At 32.6% G+C, this 13,617-nt stretch overlaps 2 protein-coding genes and 1 pseudogene across 3 annotated transcripts in view; 2 read left to right on the plus strand and 1 right to left on the minus strand.

The window, feature by feature from the left end:
- Nucleotides 1-4,375, minus strand: part of CtsL4 (Cathepsin L4) — a 35,240-nt gene extending 30,865 nt beyond the window's left edge. Inside the window, exons 1-2 of one of the 2 annotated variants that reach the window (XM_066302002.1) lie at nt 4,258-4,370; nt 4,031-4,069 (exon numbers count right to left, since the gene is read on the minus strand). In XM_066302002.1, the coding sequence (XP_066158099.1) occupies nt 4,031-4,060 (30 nt within the window). In that variant the 5' untranslated portion in view covers nt 4,061-4,069; nt 4,258-4,370. Of the gene's footprint in view, nt 1-4,030 lie in introns of both variants that reach the window. The other variant, XM_066302001.1, reaches the window with a different exon arrangement.
- The window catches only part of Mitf (transcription factor Mitf), a 48,210-nt gene that overhangs the window by 16,471 nt on the left and 18,122 nt on the right, over nt 1-13,617 (plus strand). The gene's annotated exons all lie outside the window — the stretch shown is intronic.
- On the plus strand, nt 9,541-10,933 carry LOC136350347 (histone-lysine N-methyltransferase SETMAR-like; annotated as a pseudogene).

A 13,617-nucleotide genomic window follows, 5' to 3' on the forward strand; every position in this document is an offset into this window, starting at 1 on the left:
TATTAACGACTATTATTAAATTGTCAGTTAAGCAGTAAATTCCTGGCATTGTAATTAAACAGCACAGAGAACAAAACGTTAACACTGCTACGTATCCTGGGAAAATTCCTTTTATAAAACTTTGCCAATTAAAGAGGAGCTACTTGATGCGTAAAGAGTAACATTCTAAAAACTCTATTCCCAGAAAAAGTTTTATTGCGAATTTATTGGTTTTGTGAACTGAGATAAAAGAAAAACATGAGGTGCTTTAAAAATACCATTAAGTGCTTTCTCCAGCCTTACGAACTTTTTTTTTAAGAGAAACCCTTAAAAAATTAAAAACTTTTTCGATGTCAACATCGGCCAAATTGTGATCTGAAAACAAAGATAAACCAGAGTTTATTGGGTAGAATCGAATATGAATGAAGAATACGAAATATAATAAGTAACCAATGAAAAAATTCCCGAGACCATCTACCATATGTGGGTCTGGAGCATTAACATTCTTGTTATTATTATATACAGTAGGTACACATTTAATTTGCCGATGCGCCCTTTCTGTTTTCGATCACTGGACCGTGTTCTTTAATTCTTTGTTTTTACTGCCAAATTCAAAAGAAGAAAATGGATTAATCTGTTTATGAAGGGCGGAAAACAGTCTGGAGCACTGAAGATATCATCCGAATGTCTACATCAAACAACTTTGTATAATCAAAAAAACTATAATGCATGTGGCACGGCTCTTTTCTTTCTGAAACAAATAAGTGTCTTTCTTGAAAGCCATGTTAGCTGATCGTATCTAGAAAAGTGATTCCTGTTTACTATCGTCTTTCATTAGCACACTTGCCGATTTATTGAATTAGTTTTAATTATGTGCTAATTCAACCAATAAGTCTAGTATCATAGTACGTGCTTATTAGCGATTTGTATCTAAGCCACTTAGTATGGAACTGATAGAGAAAATAGAAAATTAATTTGTTTTTAAGATTATAGACAATAATGATTCCGAGTAATCAAACAAAGGTATACAAATGTCATCACCTTTCTTGACACACAATTAAATGAAATTATCAATAATTAAGCCAATACAAGATTCAGGTGAAAGTGGATTTATTGAAACTTTAACATTGTTAAAGTTCCTGCATAATATGCGATTGTTTTTTGATTCACACATAACTAATTTTCGTATTATACATACAGCAAAATTATTTAAACAATATGCCCTTAATTAAGAATCAAAACTTTAAATTAGGTTACCGTCCCATTGCTTTATTCCCTAGATATCCTAGGGGTGTGCGCCCTTTATACCGCTTTAGACAAAGGAGCGTTTCATTTTACTCCTCTATTTTGAAAATATTACATGTGGAAAGCTTACTTTAATTAATTAGGTTAGAGTCTAGGATATCGATCGGATAATGAACAATTACAATTTCTTGTAGTACCTAGGTAAATATGCAGTGAGGTCGAAAATAAAATATCTTTTCTATGATTTTTTAAGACAATTCGGCGAGGGATTTTATAGCTCACCATAAACTTCCTAATAAACTAAATAGATAAAATTAAATTTAACGGTAAATATCAATCCTAGCAATAGGGACCGTTAATTTTGCAAATTCCAGTTGATTTTTCAGCTAGTCGAATATAATGAAAGGAATGGCCAACAAGAGAAAAATTATAGAGGTCAAGGGATATAACAACAGTCTACACAATTCATGCACAATGACCTTCGACGCCGGGTTTTCTATTAATTGTTAACCACCGCATATAATGGGACCCATAATTATTACTTTGTTATTGGAAGTAACACCTCGAATTCATCAGAAAATTTTCTTTACGAGTGAATTGACGTGGTTTCTGCGAATTTCAGTAAATGAATTCAGATATAAAGTTGTGGCTTGTCTTAGATATTATTAACAGATAAAATTGTGAGCGGCAAATATTAATCAACATCTACGGCAAACACAAATGACAATTTTTAATTCCATCTACATTAAGTGTATTATTAACTAGTTCAACTAAATTATTCATTGAAATAAATAGTAGTTGTTTGGAACGCTCGAAGAGTATTGACAATTCAATTATTATTGTATTAATTATCACAATCCCAATTCGTATCGAGTTAACCGACTTATTGTAGCGAATATTACAGGAAAAATATTGACCTAAATGCATGACATAGATACTTAATCTCATAAATTTATTTCTTACGTGCCACCAAAAACTATTTTTTTTTAGTACTTTTGATCATATGTAAATAAACTTGTATTTCTCTTATAAATCGGAATAAAAATTACCCAAAAACTTACTTGCTCCAACTGGCAACCCCCTACCTTCCGGTGCTGAAATTACAAAGTTAAAGATTTTGTAAACCCAAGTAAAACCGGCAGCAAAAAGTGGGCTTTTAGCCTCCGATCCCCTTGGGGTTTCTAGGCGATGCTTTAATGTAAATTCCTGTTTTTGTGTTTAATTTTATTCCCCGATGAAGCCTGCTGTATAATATTAAAATCGTTAATTATTCAAATCAGGTGTGTTTGAACATAATTACTTCTAAGTGAGGATACAGTTTGAAATATTAACGACAAAGGAGGTTCAAATTTGGGTTTGTGTGTTTAAGTTCATGTCAAAACAATACGTTGTGAAATATGGGTGGGTAAGTTGTTTGAAATATTAAAGGAGTCAGTGAATTCTTGAGGAGTTGGTCGCTGCTCGAGCCTTATATTTTGCAGTGATACCAATTAATTTTCGTGTTTTTCTTTAGTGTATAGAAATACTTTAAAAAAAAATCCAAAACATTGCTGAATAGAATATACTCGTCACTATGGCAAATAGATGCGACATATTCGGATTTGATGAAATGTACTATCTAATTACGTTTTAACGGAAATAATCCATTTATATGAAAACAAAGTAATTGATTCTTCATGGCCGCAAATTTCATGCCTACTACTGTGGTAAATTGCGCATGGAATTTTTCAGATCTCGTTTAATTCAATCCAATGAAATTTTTCGATTTTCCTCACAAGACTTTAGGTGTATCCTAAGTTAATATTATTCAGGGGCAGTTTATATATTAGCAGGCATCGGCATTCGATGGGGAGGCGATTTGAAGCCAATTATATAAACATACACGTGTATGTAGGAAAAATCTTTCGTTTTTGAGATACAGGTTTGTCAAAAAAGAACATTTTAAAAAGTATTTTTCACGCAGTTCTTATAGTTTTTAACAAAATTCACTGAAATTGTTCCTGTAGGTTTGGACATGTCCAAATCTGCTAATTATCGTAAATAACCTATAGCTAAAATTTAAAGAGAATTTTTTCAAAAACAATGAATGTGGAGAAATACTAAAAAAAGAAAATCAAGATTTTGACGCCCTATATCTCAGATACTAAAGGTTTGCCAGACAGAAGAATGTGGACATACTTAACCTAGAACAAGGTTCTCTACCGAATGCTAAAGTTTTGTTAATATAAACTAACTCACCATGTACATACGTGCCTAGAAAGATATGCCTTTGAATCATAAATAAAAATTTCTGACAAACACAAGATAAAGTTCCTGCACAACTCATTGAGTGGCAAATGGCGACAATAAATCCAGATATAAATTACAAAATTAACAGGTAGTAAACTTGTAAGGCATGAACATTAAAATTCTGCCTTGTTTTTGATCAAGACATTTGAGATCTTTTATCTTTATAATAGTTATTACGTTGAAAATGATAATGCCCAAGAACTGAATTTTATTTTATCTGGAAACTAGAAAAATTTTCCGTGCACTCCTTCATGATAATGATCGGAAGTGTTAATGTTATGTAGTACAGTAAAACAAGCAATAGAAATTCTTCATTACGTTCGGCAATAAATATTTAATTACTATTTTCCATATACTAAACACGTTTTAGAATTTATTTGAATAAATTATTTCTTACAAATGCATCTATGAAAGCTTCTTTGTTGAAATTGAATTTGTCAAAACTGGGTAACTTCAATTTCTAAAATACTGTGTACGTTTAGTAAAAAATTAAAAAGAGAACTCTTGAAATACATACATGTTTTTGAGAACGCTTTGCCACAGTCATATCGCTGCCCTAAAAATGATCAATACAGTGGTAAGAAACCAAGTAACTCAAGAGGTTTTGCCTTTCCAAATCATATATACGCATGTTGAATAAGCAACATCTAATGAAATACACATTGAAAATAAACTCTGAAACTCTTCCTTTCGTAGAAAACCGGTATCCATACGACAGTTATAATGGTGTAAATTTATTATTACCTAATAATAACCACTAAAAATGCTAACAAAACAAATTTCACTGTTGAATTTTAGATCGATCACAGAAATTTATATAAATTATCCAGTATAAAAATAATCTCAAACGTTTGATTTGGCTCTGAAGTAGTACTGGACTATAGTCATTATCATTATAACCGGCGGTTGGTGGTACTGAACACGTTGTGCGCGCGCAAGCGGCGTACTGGCGGTTGCACGCCGCGTTCATGAAAGGTTGAGTACTTGAATCAAACAAGTGTCTCAGTAACTGGGATCTGTATCAGTATTATCTGTACACCGACTGATTAAGCCCCGCAATAGCTGCTTTTTACTTAAAAGGCTCCAGAGCGATCATTAGTATTCGAACAGTATTTTAATAGTTAATTTTGACCGTATTAGTCGTGCAACTGGGACATTGAGCTATAACAGTTTTCCAATTATTTAATCGTTAGTGATTTTTAAGTGATACCACCCACGGACTATGCTGATGTGTAACAGATTTTAAGTTTTCCTGCAAAGTGAGAAGTTATTTTTTGTGAATGACATCCAGAACTAGATCGAGAACTCAAACCAAAAAAATGCCCGTGTATAATATAATTACTAGGAGATTCAAGGTATTTTTATTATTTTTTATTAATCTAGCATGTGAGAGTACCATCCATAACAACTCATAATTATATGACACATCGCATATATTCATTTATACTGCAGTAAACACAGTTTTATGCTTTAGAACTGAGATACGCCAGTAAAATTAGTTAACCAAAGGAATAAACGACTCGTAAATTTACAATAATAACATATACACCGGTTTCATCCTCATCAAATTACAACAGACAAAATTATTTTTCCACAAAGATATTTTCAAACATGTTCTCACTTAAGGATGTGGAAAACTCTTGAGTTGAAACACAAGTTCCTTCATTTAAAAAATCACATCAATTAAGGTGAGAATTCAATATATTACGAGAGCTAGACGATAAGATTACTACGTTCAGTTATTGTTAAAACCAGGTATACTGCAATCACTGTACTGTTGTAACCATGAAATTCGTTGACAATGTGGAAACTCAGACAATTACTCATTGGAAGAAGTTACGAAAAACGCCAAACGTAAGCAAACCATTTACAACGACAATGAAAAATCTGCTATGTTAAGCCTTAGCTATTTAATAAATCTTCCATTCTAAATATCTCATAACAACTATTAATTCGTTTCAATGACATTGGCACGATTGAAAGAACGAAATTGAAGGTTTTATTGAGGAGAAGCGCATATTTTACTTAATGAGAAATTCCTCTTGAAAGATTAAAGCATCTTCCAACAGGTTTGTTTTTGATAAGCAATTGCTGAATTGTTTAATAAAATTCGAGGAATTTGATGTAAATATGGAGATCCTTACATTCTGAATAAGCAGGTCGAGTTGTTTTGAATGGGAATGATTGCCAGCAAATTTTTCTTCTTAATATTACAAAGGGATTTGATGCCTCACTTATAATATAATGATGCAATACTTGTGTGAATTCACCCGCTTAAAAGTAAACAGAATCTTTTCGCATCTTTAGAGCTTTAAACGAATTTATGCAAATAAATAAAATTAAGTTAATTATCTTCTTACATCTGTTGTTTAGATTTTAATATAGTGACTTGAAAGATCACTTCAGGGAAAAAAAAAATCTTCAAGTTATCAAAGATTAAGATGTTTTAAAATATTTTCAATATAGTCACTAAGATCTACTATACTTTTTGAGATCGAATGAATAAAACTTTTAATATGTTATTTATTAATGCGAAAAGGAATTAAGAGAAAAAAATGTAAGATACAAAGAACTTCTTAAATTTAATAAATTCTACCCCCCCCCATATATTCCACACATTAATAATTTTGTAGGTGGGTGTGGAAAATTGTTTAAAAAACTTTAAATTTTGACACTTTGTATTTCAAAAACTAAAGGTTTTTCGACATATATTGATACAGTTTTGACTCAGAATATCATTTTTCATGGAATATCTGACTTCTTCTGGTATAAACTTAGGACTAGTCCTGTATACAAACCGGATTTCAAATTGACGTTTGTATTTTTTTTATGTTGAAAAGCAACCGTAAAAATTTAACAAACTTTCAAATGATCTCACTCTTGACATTCTTGCCTCCAATTAATTCACACCTAACTATTTTGTTACTTAATTTGCAGCTACATAATTTTATACAGTTATAGTTGAACTATACATCATACCTTTAATTTTCTCAAAATATCATTAGAGCTGAATCGTGTAAAGATTTGATAATAAACCAGGTTTGTTCGAGGAATGAACTTGAATTATATCTCTTGTCAAGGCTTAAATATCACCTAACGAGTTTCATAGAATTACGTATTTTTTAAAAGGGAAATTTGAAATTTTTCGGGCAAGATAACGAGTGAAATTTATATTACTAACATTCCTTGAGCTCTAAATTGACTTGTAAAAGAAATTTGACATTAGGCGTATTAATGTATGGGGTTTTTATAAGGCCACACCATATGTAAGAAAATGAAACTGACATAAAATAAAATGACTGATAAAAATAATTCAATCGCATATTAAGCTCACATAAAAAAGCATATAAATATCGAATCCGAATCAACAATCGAGAAAAATATTTATTGTCCCAAGCTGCGGGCTCATGAAAGTCACATAAAATGCAATGGACTATTTAATCTAGATCCTGTGATATTTTTCAATGTCCAGTGCCAGCTGGTAAAGCAGTAATTACAAACTTAATTAAAACTTATAAAAGAACATAACTAAAATATAAAAAGGATATGCCTGGGATAGTTTATACGAGCTGAAAATTTAATTATTCTTACTGCAGTGGCCATAATTTTTGTTTACTGCACTGGAAACTAAAAACAAGAAGTAACTGTTAAAAAATAAGGTTTTGGGCAAAAAGGCTTTCACGACAAAGGATATTCCAAATAAATAGCATAGATATTAATAAATAAAGATATGAAGATGGTAAATCTATCTCCTGTTTATTAACTTTAGGATGCAATGTCAAAAAAATTGTAAATCTATAAAAGTCAACCATTTTATTAGGTTGTTACGTAAAGATTGAAGTTTGAAAAATTTTTATGAAATATGCAAAGAAACTTTGCGCTTGATTTATGATTGAATGTAACCCTCAACATCGAATAAGCAGTAAATTTCCGTGTGGTAACGTTTTCATGGGGAAATCCCCATACACCATGGAACGTTTAGATTCATTCAGTGGTATTTACATATGCATATAAACAACTGTACACGACTAAGTTAGTATTTGAACCGTAGCATTAAAAATCAGTTTATTAACAATACATTAATAAATTTCATTAATACAAATTACGCTTTAGATATTACGTATTTGTGATCGGACACAGATATAAATGTGCAACGACTGTGTTGTAAAAAGCACATAGTACGCAGCGCTAACTTCGGGTGGTAATAGTTTTATAACAATTCAAAATGTCCAGAGTCATCAGAAGCATAAAATCCAAACATGTAGATTGGAATCACTTATATGGTAAACCAAAGCGGTGGGTCCCATAAACTGCCAGTATATTAGCCTGTGACATAATATACAATAAAATAATCGATCACTGTCAATTCTATTAAAGCATTCATTATGTAAATTTACTCAATATTTACTATAGGCGGCCGCGTCATTTGGGATTTAATTTTTTAATCTGTAGTTTAATGACAGGAGTTAATACAGTAATGTTCTCTATTGTGGCTTGCGCATTTCTAATGCCCGTAGATGGGTAATTTCCTTGATGTTATGAGAATGTATGTAAGTATGAAATTCATAGGTAAATGTCACATATTTTGTTTGGATAGAAGGGACACTGCAGAGCTTCACAGATGTGGAGTGGAAGGCATCCATGTTAAAGATTTTCGGATTACCTGTTGATTAATGTTGCCCGGTAACACGCGTGGGATCGCATATGATAATTATATTGATGTTTGATCAGGAATACATAAAATAAATAAGCTGATAATCAAGTAAATCCGATAAAGATTTCTTTTCTGGCATTCAATTGATTCAAAATTAACAAGACGATTTCATGCAAAAACGAAGCGGGGGCTTCACATGATTTTAATTTGTGAAAGTTTTATCGTTAAGGGGCACCTAAAATAGATTAATTTACAATTCCACTCTCGTGCACATTTAACAACTACAGCGTCATACAATGCAGATATAACGTGTCAGGTTTTGAAATATTCATACAAATCGTAATTAACATTGTAACCCGCCAATATGTCTGACTAATAAACGAAACCGGGCCTTGCGTTAAAAAGTGACAATAATGACAAAATTCTTATAAAAACATGAAGTTAAAGACATTATAAATCTGATTTAAAACATACAGCGATATTACCAAATGTAGGTTAATCGTATATCAAAAGTGTAACATAATAGCAGTACATACTTGTATAATAATGCAATAATTGGCACAGAATTATGTTTGTAGACAGATAAATTTGCAAGAACAAGATTTTACGCCTATCAGGTAGATAGATGTTCTTTACATAGCTTCCTAAACGTTTTGTTTGGATTAAAACAATTGCGCAATATTTTCATAAACATGATAAGGCCACAAACATCTTAAATCGTTTACCGTAAAATAGGTTACTAAATAAAAACTTGGCATTGTTTGTTCAACAAAATACTGTGATTTTAATTAAATCCTTACAAAGTTTAATTACATGTTACTTACAAACTTGATGAGATCCTGTTTTCTTGTTAAATTATAAATTATCTCCAGGTTTTACACTGTTACGTCTTGATGATTATAGCCCTTTGGATATTGAAATCGTTGCTTCATTAAAAACATCAGCTTCAGAAAGTTTAAAACGCAATTAAATTTGACACGACGCCACATAACATTCTGAACAACTCTAAGTAATATCGCCAATTTGATCATGGCGAGTTTTAAGTTCTCAAAAAGGGATGTTTCAGGCCTCCCTGTAAATCTGTAGCTACGATTTTAAGACGATACACAAATGGGTAACCTCCATAGTTATTAGAGATATTTCTAGATAGAGAAAAACTCTTGCAGGTGTTCTAGGCCCACGATTTGAGACAGGCTTGCCAAAAATGATCTGAATAAAACTAGTGCCATTGCTCGGAAAGCTCCTTTAAGTTTTTGCGTTATATTATTATTTTTATAACTATATTAATTATTTCTATGTACTTATAATCTATTAGGTTGGTAGGAAAATAATTTCGTCTTTGTGTTTTCAATTTTTACAGCGTGATATTGGAATGAATTCTTTGATGAATACGGCTATGCTATATATCATTTAAAGACGTTGACTTATTTCTGTATTTTAATAATAAACAGTGTCTACGTAGTGCCCCTTTACAGTTTAGTTAGAGAACTTTAGTTAAGATGGAAAAGAAGCAAATTCGGATGATTTTCTTACACGAGTTTAAGCTGGATACTAAAGCAATGGAAACCGCTAGAAAAATGAATAATGCTTTTGGTCTTGATACTGTTCATGAACGGGTGGTACAACTTTGGTTTAAAAATTTCGTAGTCGAAATGAACACCTCGCAGATCAAAAAGGTCGTGGACGTCCATCAGTAATTAACAATGACCAGTTAAAGGCCTTAGTCGAAACAAACCCCCGTACCACTATTAGAGCGCTTGCGGAAGAATTAGGCATAACTCATCCAACAGTTCTAGACCATCTGCAACAGCTTGGAAAAACAAAAAAGCTCGACAAACGGGTCCCGCACGAACTGAACGAAAACCAAAGAAATTGTCGTTTCGAAGTGTCGTCGGCACTCATTTTCCGCAACAAAAATGACCTGATTCTTGATCGTATTGTGACGTGTGACGAGAAATGGATCCTACACGACAACCGTCGACGTTCAGATCGATGGTTGGACCACGATCAGGCTTCACAGCCCTTCCCGAAACTACATTTGCACGAAAGGAAGTTCATGGCAAGTGTGTGGTGGTCAGCTGCCGATCTGATCCATCACACCTTTCTAAACTCAGGCGAAACCATCACAGCAGAGAGATATTGTCAGCAAATTGATGACATGCATCAAAAACTATGGCGTATCTCCCCGGCATTGGTCAACTGAAAAGGCCCAATCCTTCTTCATGACAACGCTCGGCCGCATGTCGCGTAGTCAACTCTACAGAAATTGAATAACCTTGGTTATGAGACTTTGTCTCATCCGCTATACTCTCCAGACCTCTCACCTGCCGATTACCATTTTTTCAAGCCCCTCGACCATTTCCTACGCGACAAATGCTTTAAAAACCAAGAGGGTGCCAAAAATGCCTTCAACGACTTCATCGTCTCTCGGTCTTCGGAATTCTATGCTTCCGGTATAAATAAAACTGTTTCACGTTGGCAAAAGTGTATTATAAGTTGAGTGACATTTGTTTAAAGTTAAGGATTCAAAAACGAAATTATTTTTCTACCAACCTAATACGAGGAATCATTAAGTGGAAGAGTTGCGCCGATGAAGTTTTAGGGTGATTTTTTTATTTTCAAAAGGCGTCTATTGGCGTTACTATTGCTACTTTTAGGCCCCATTGATTCAGTTCCTAGTGATCGACTTCATACAAGAAATAAAACACTTCAAACTCCTTAACATTAAACGAAAATAAAATCAAATTGGGCGGACTAAAACAAAACATTGACTTCACTGTACATAAATCCTGCTCTAAATTCTTACAAGATTGTAAAATTCCTTGAAAAGAGATCTACAGGAATTTGTGACTAAAACAATGTCTAGGATATAAAAAGTCTGTAAAATGCTTAGACACAAAGAGTGAATTTTATCAAAGAGAATAATGCTGTTGTTTAATAAAACATTTCTAGAGGTAACACTGCAAAATAATGAGAAAAAAGCTTTTGATTTACATTTAATTTGTGTAATTATGAGGATGTTTTAGATGCGAAGTGACGTTTCAATTAGCATTAATTAACGTTTCCATGTCACATACAACGTTGGATGTTTATAAAGGATGTTGTAAGAAACATTTATTTGAATGTGTTTATGACAATAATTATTACTTCAGTACACAATACGTCCGAGCAATTGCTGTACGAACACACACATGGCAAAAATAACTGATACCCTAACAAATTCAGGTAAGATGGAAAGACACTCCTCACAAGTGGATCATTCTGAACACTTCTTTCCTTTCAAGATAAACAAAATAATCCAGCTTCCTTTTCCCTTGAACAAGTCTATTGCAGCACTTCTTAATATATTTTTGTCTTTTACTTTCATTTTATGAACTTACGTATAGATGCCAGTCATTTGACTCAATGGCAGAACGACCAAATAGCCGATAACCATTTTTCCTGTCTCCGTTTCTCGAAATCAACTGTGATGGTGTTAGTGATCATAAAAAATACAAGTTCGATTAAATTGAAGCAAAATTTCACTATTGGAAATTCGAAAAATCTGACATTTCGGAAGAGTTTTTATTGTTCCTTAGCTCATCGTTTGACGCGGTAATTGAAAATATGATTTTAATTTCCAACTGTGGTAATCCAAACAGAACAACCAGGCTACAAAGATATCTTTCCGTATACGACTAATCTCCAATAAAGCCTCTTCTTAGATCGGATTTTAATTACTACCAGTATTTCTGTCAAAAGACGAACCGAGCCCTAAGACGGGAAATTTTATTCGTTGATAATAGGGAGACTAAGTACGTAAAAGACGACAATCTGTCGGTGGATAGGATAGACTTCTACTAGAGAATAATGCCGGCTTAGCAAGAACTCGATAAACACATTCTAAATCTGATAAATCGTGTTGAAATGCTGAGATTAGAAAAGGATTTCCTCAGCGCCTCTGTGATGTTAGTGAATAAAATTACCAGGCGGTGATTTAATCGAAAAGTAATCCTGAAGCTTTAATATTACATGATAATAACGCTCTTGTTTAACATTCTAATCTAATGCGCCTATTACGTCTGACCGCCTAAATTTCCTTCAATCCAGTTTAATAGCAAATTTAACAATAGGATATGGTTTCTAGATTATTAAGCCTTTAACAAGTTGTCAATTGTGATGAAGCAAATTTGAAATCCCTGTAGCAATAGAACAGACGACCACCTGAAGCTGCCAGAAGCTGTATTGGACTATTTACCGTTAGTATTTAATAGCTCAAGTTTAGTTATGGATTAAACAGCCACAACAACATAAAAACACCTTGATATGACAGATTAATTTTCTTAATAACTCAAGCGAACAATAGAGGATGAACTGTTATATGCAACTTTGTATAATGAATTTAAAGAGCCACATGCACTAACTTTTTTACATTTTACTGGTAATTAGATGTGATGGATGAATTCGTAGATCAGAATATGTCTCTGATCTCCTAATTCGCCGATCTATCGCCTAATCGCATTTCCCTGGGACGCGATTTTTTAGTGTTATTTGCTGATAAACTAGACCTGTAAGTAATTATAGCAAACGAAAATGTTTTGCCCAAATTAAACTCTTGAAGGGGGCATTTACATTGAAAACATTCCAAGCAGAAAAACTGACAAGCATGAAGTGTGAAAACTAGGTGACATTAATAGAAACTATATTTATTCAATGGTAGGTGATAAATTAAATTATTGCTTTAAGGCTAAAGGTTTCAACAAGTTATTGGTGGCCGTATAGTTCCATTTTTCGGTTGATTAATATGCAATTTCCCTATAAATTTGTATCTTCAATTATTTTATTTTCAATTAATTTGTCTCATTAAGAGGATAATATTGAATTTCTTTTAATGCCAATTTGTCGATATTGTTATGAAGCGGAAATGGTATGCTAACTTAATTCTGGGCCACAGTTCCCACGTCGAGGTGGAAGAATTAATCTCAAAATAAGCCGTTTAATGACGACCAAAAAATCTTCATGATATTGTTGATAAATATTTTGCATGGACCATTAAGGTTGCGATATTACATTTCTGAAACAAGAATAATAAATGAAGATAAGCAGATTATATCTTTTTAACGGCTTATTCGGCTCCCATTTATCAGGAACGTTAGACATGTTAGGACACCATAAGATATTTGTTTATCACTAAGAATTTTTTTTTTTCATTATAGAGATCATTTGAAAATATGTTTTTGTTTAGAATAAGACACTATAGGATATGATAAATAAAAACTAATACTTAAATCTCTATTTTACACTGCTAAAATTGTTACTGACATATTTATTATTCCTCCTAAAGTCAAAAAGAACTATCAGTCAATTACAGACACACGTCTGAATATTTACTCAACCTAGACCTTTATTTGGCCGTGGCTTAAAAATATTTATTCTCTCCCTTAGATAGAAATTCCTTTACCAATGCTACC

The sequence above is a fragment of the Euwallacea fornicatus genome, chromosome 3, assembly GCF_040115645.1.
Source record: "Euwallacea fornicatus isolate EFF26 chromosome 3, ASM4011564v1, whole genome shotgun sequence".
NCBI lineage: Eukaryota > Metazoa > Arthropoda > Insecta > Coleoptera > Curculionidae > Euwallacea > Euwallacea fornicatus.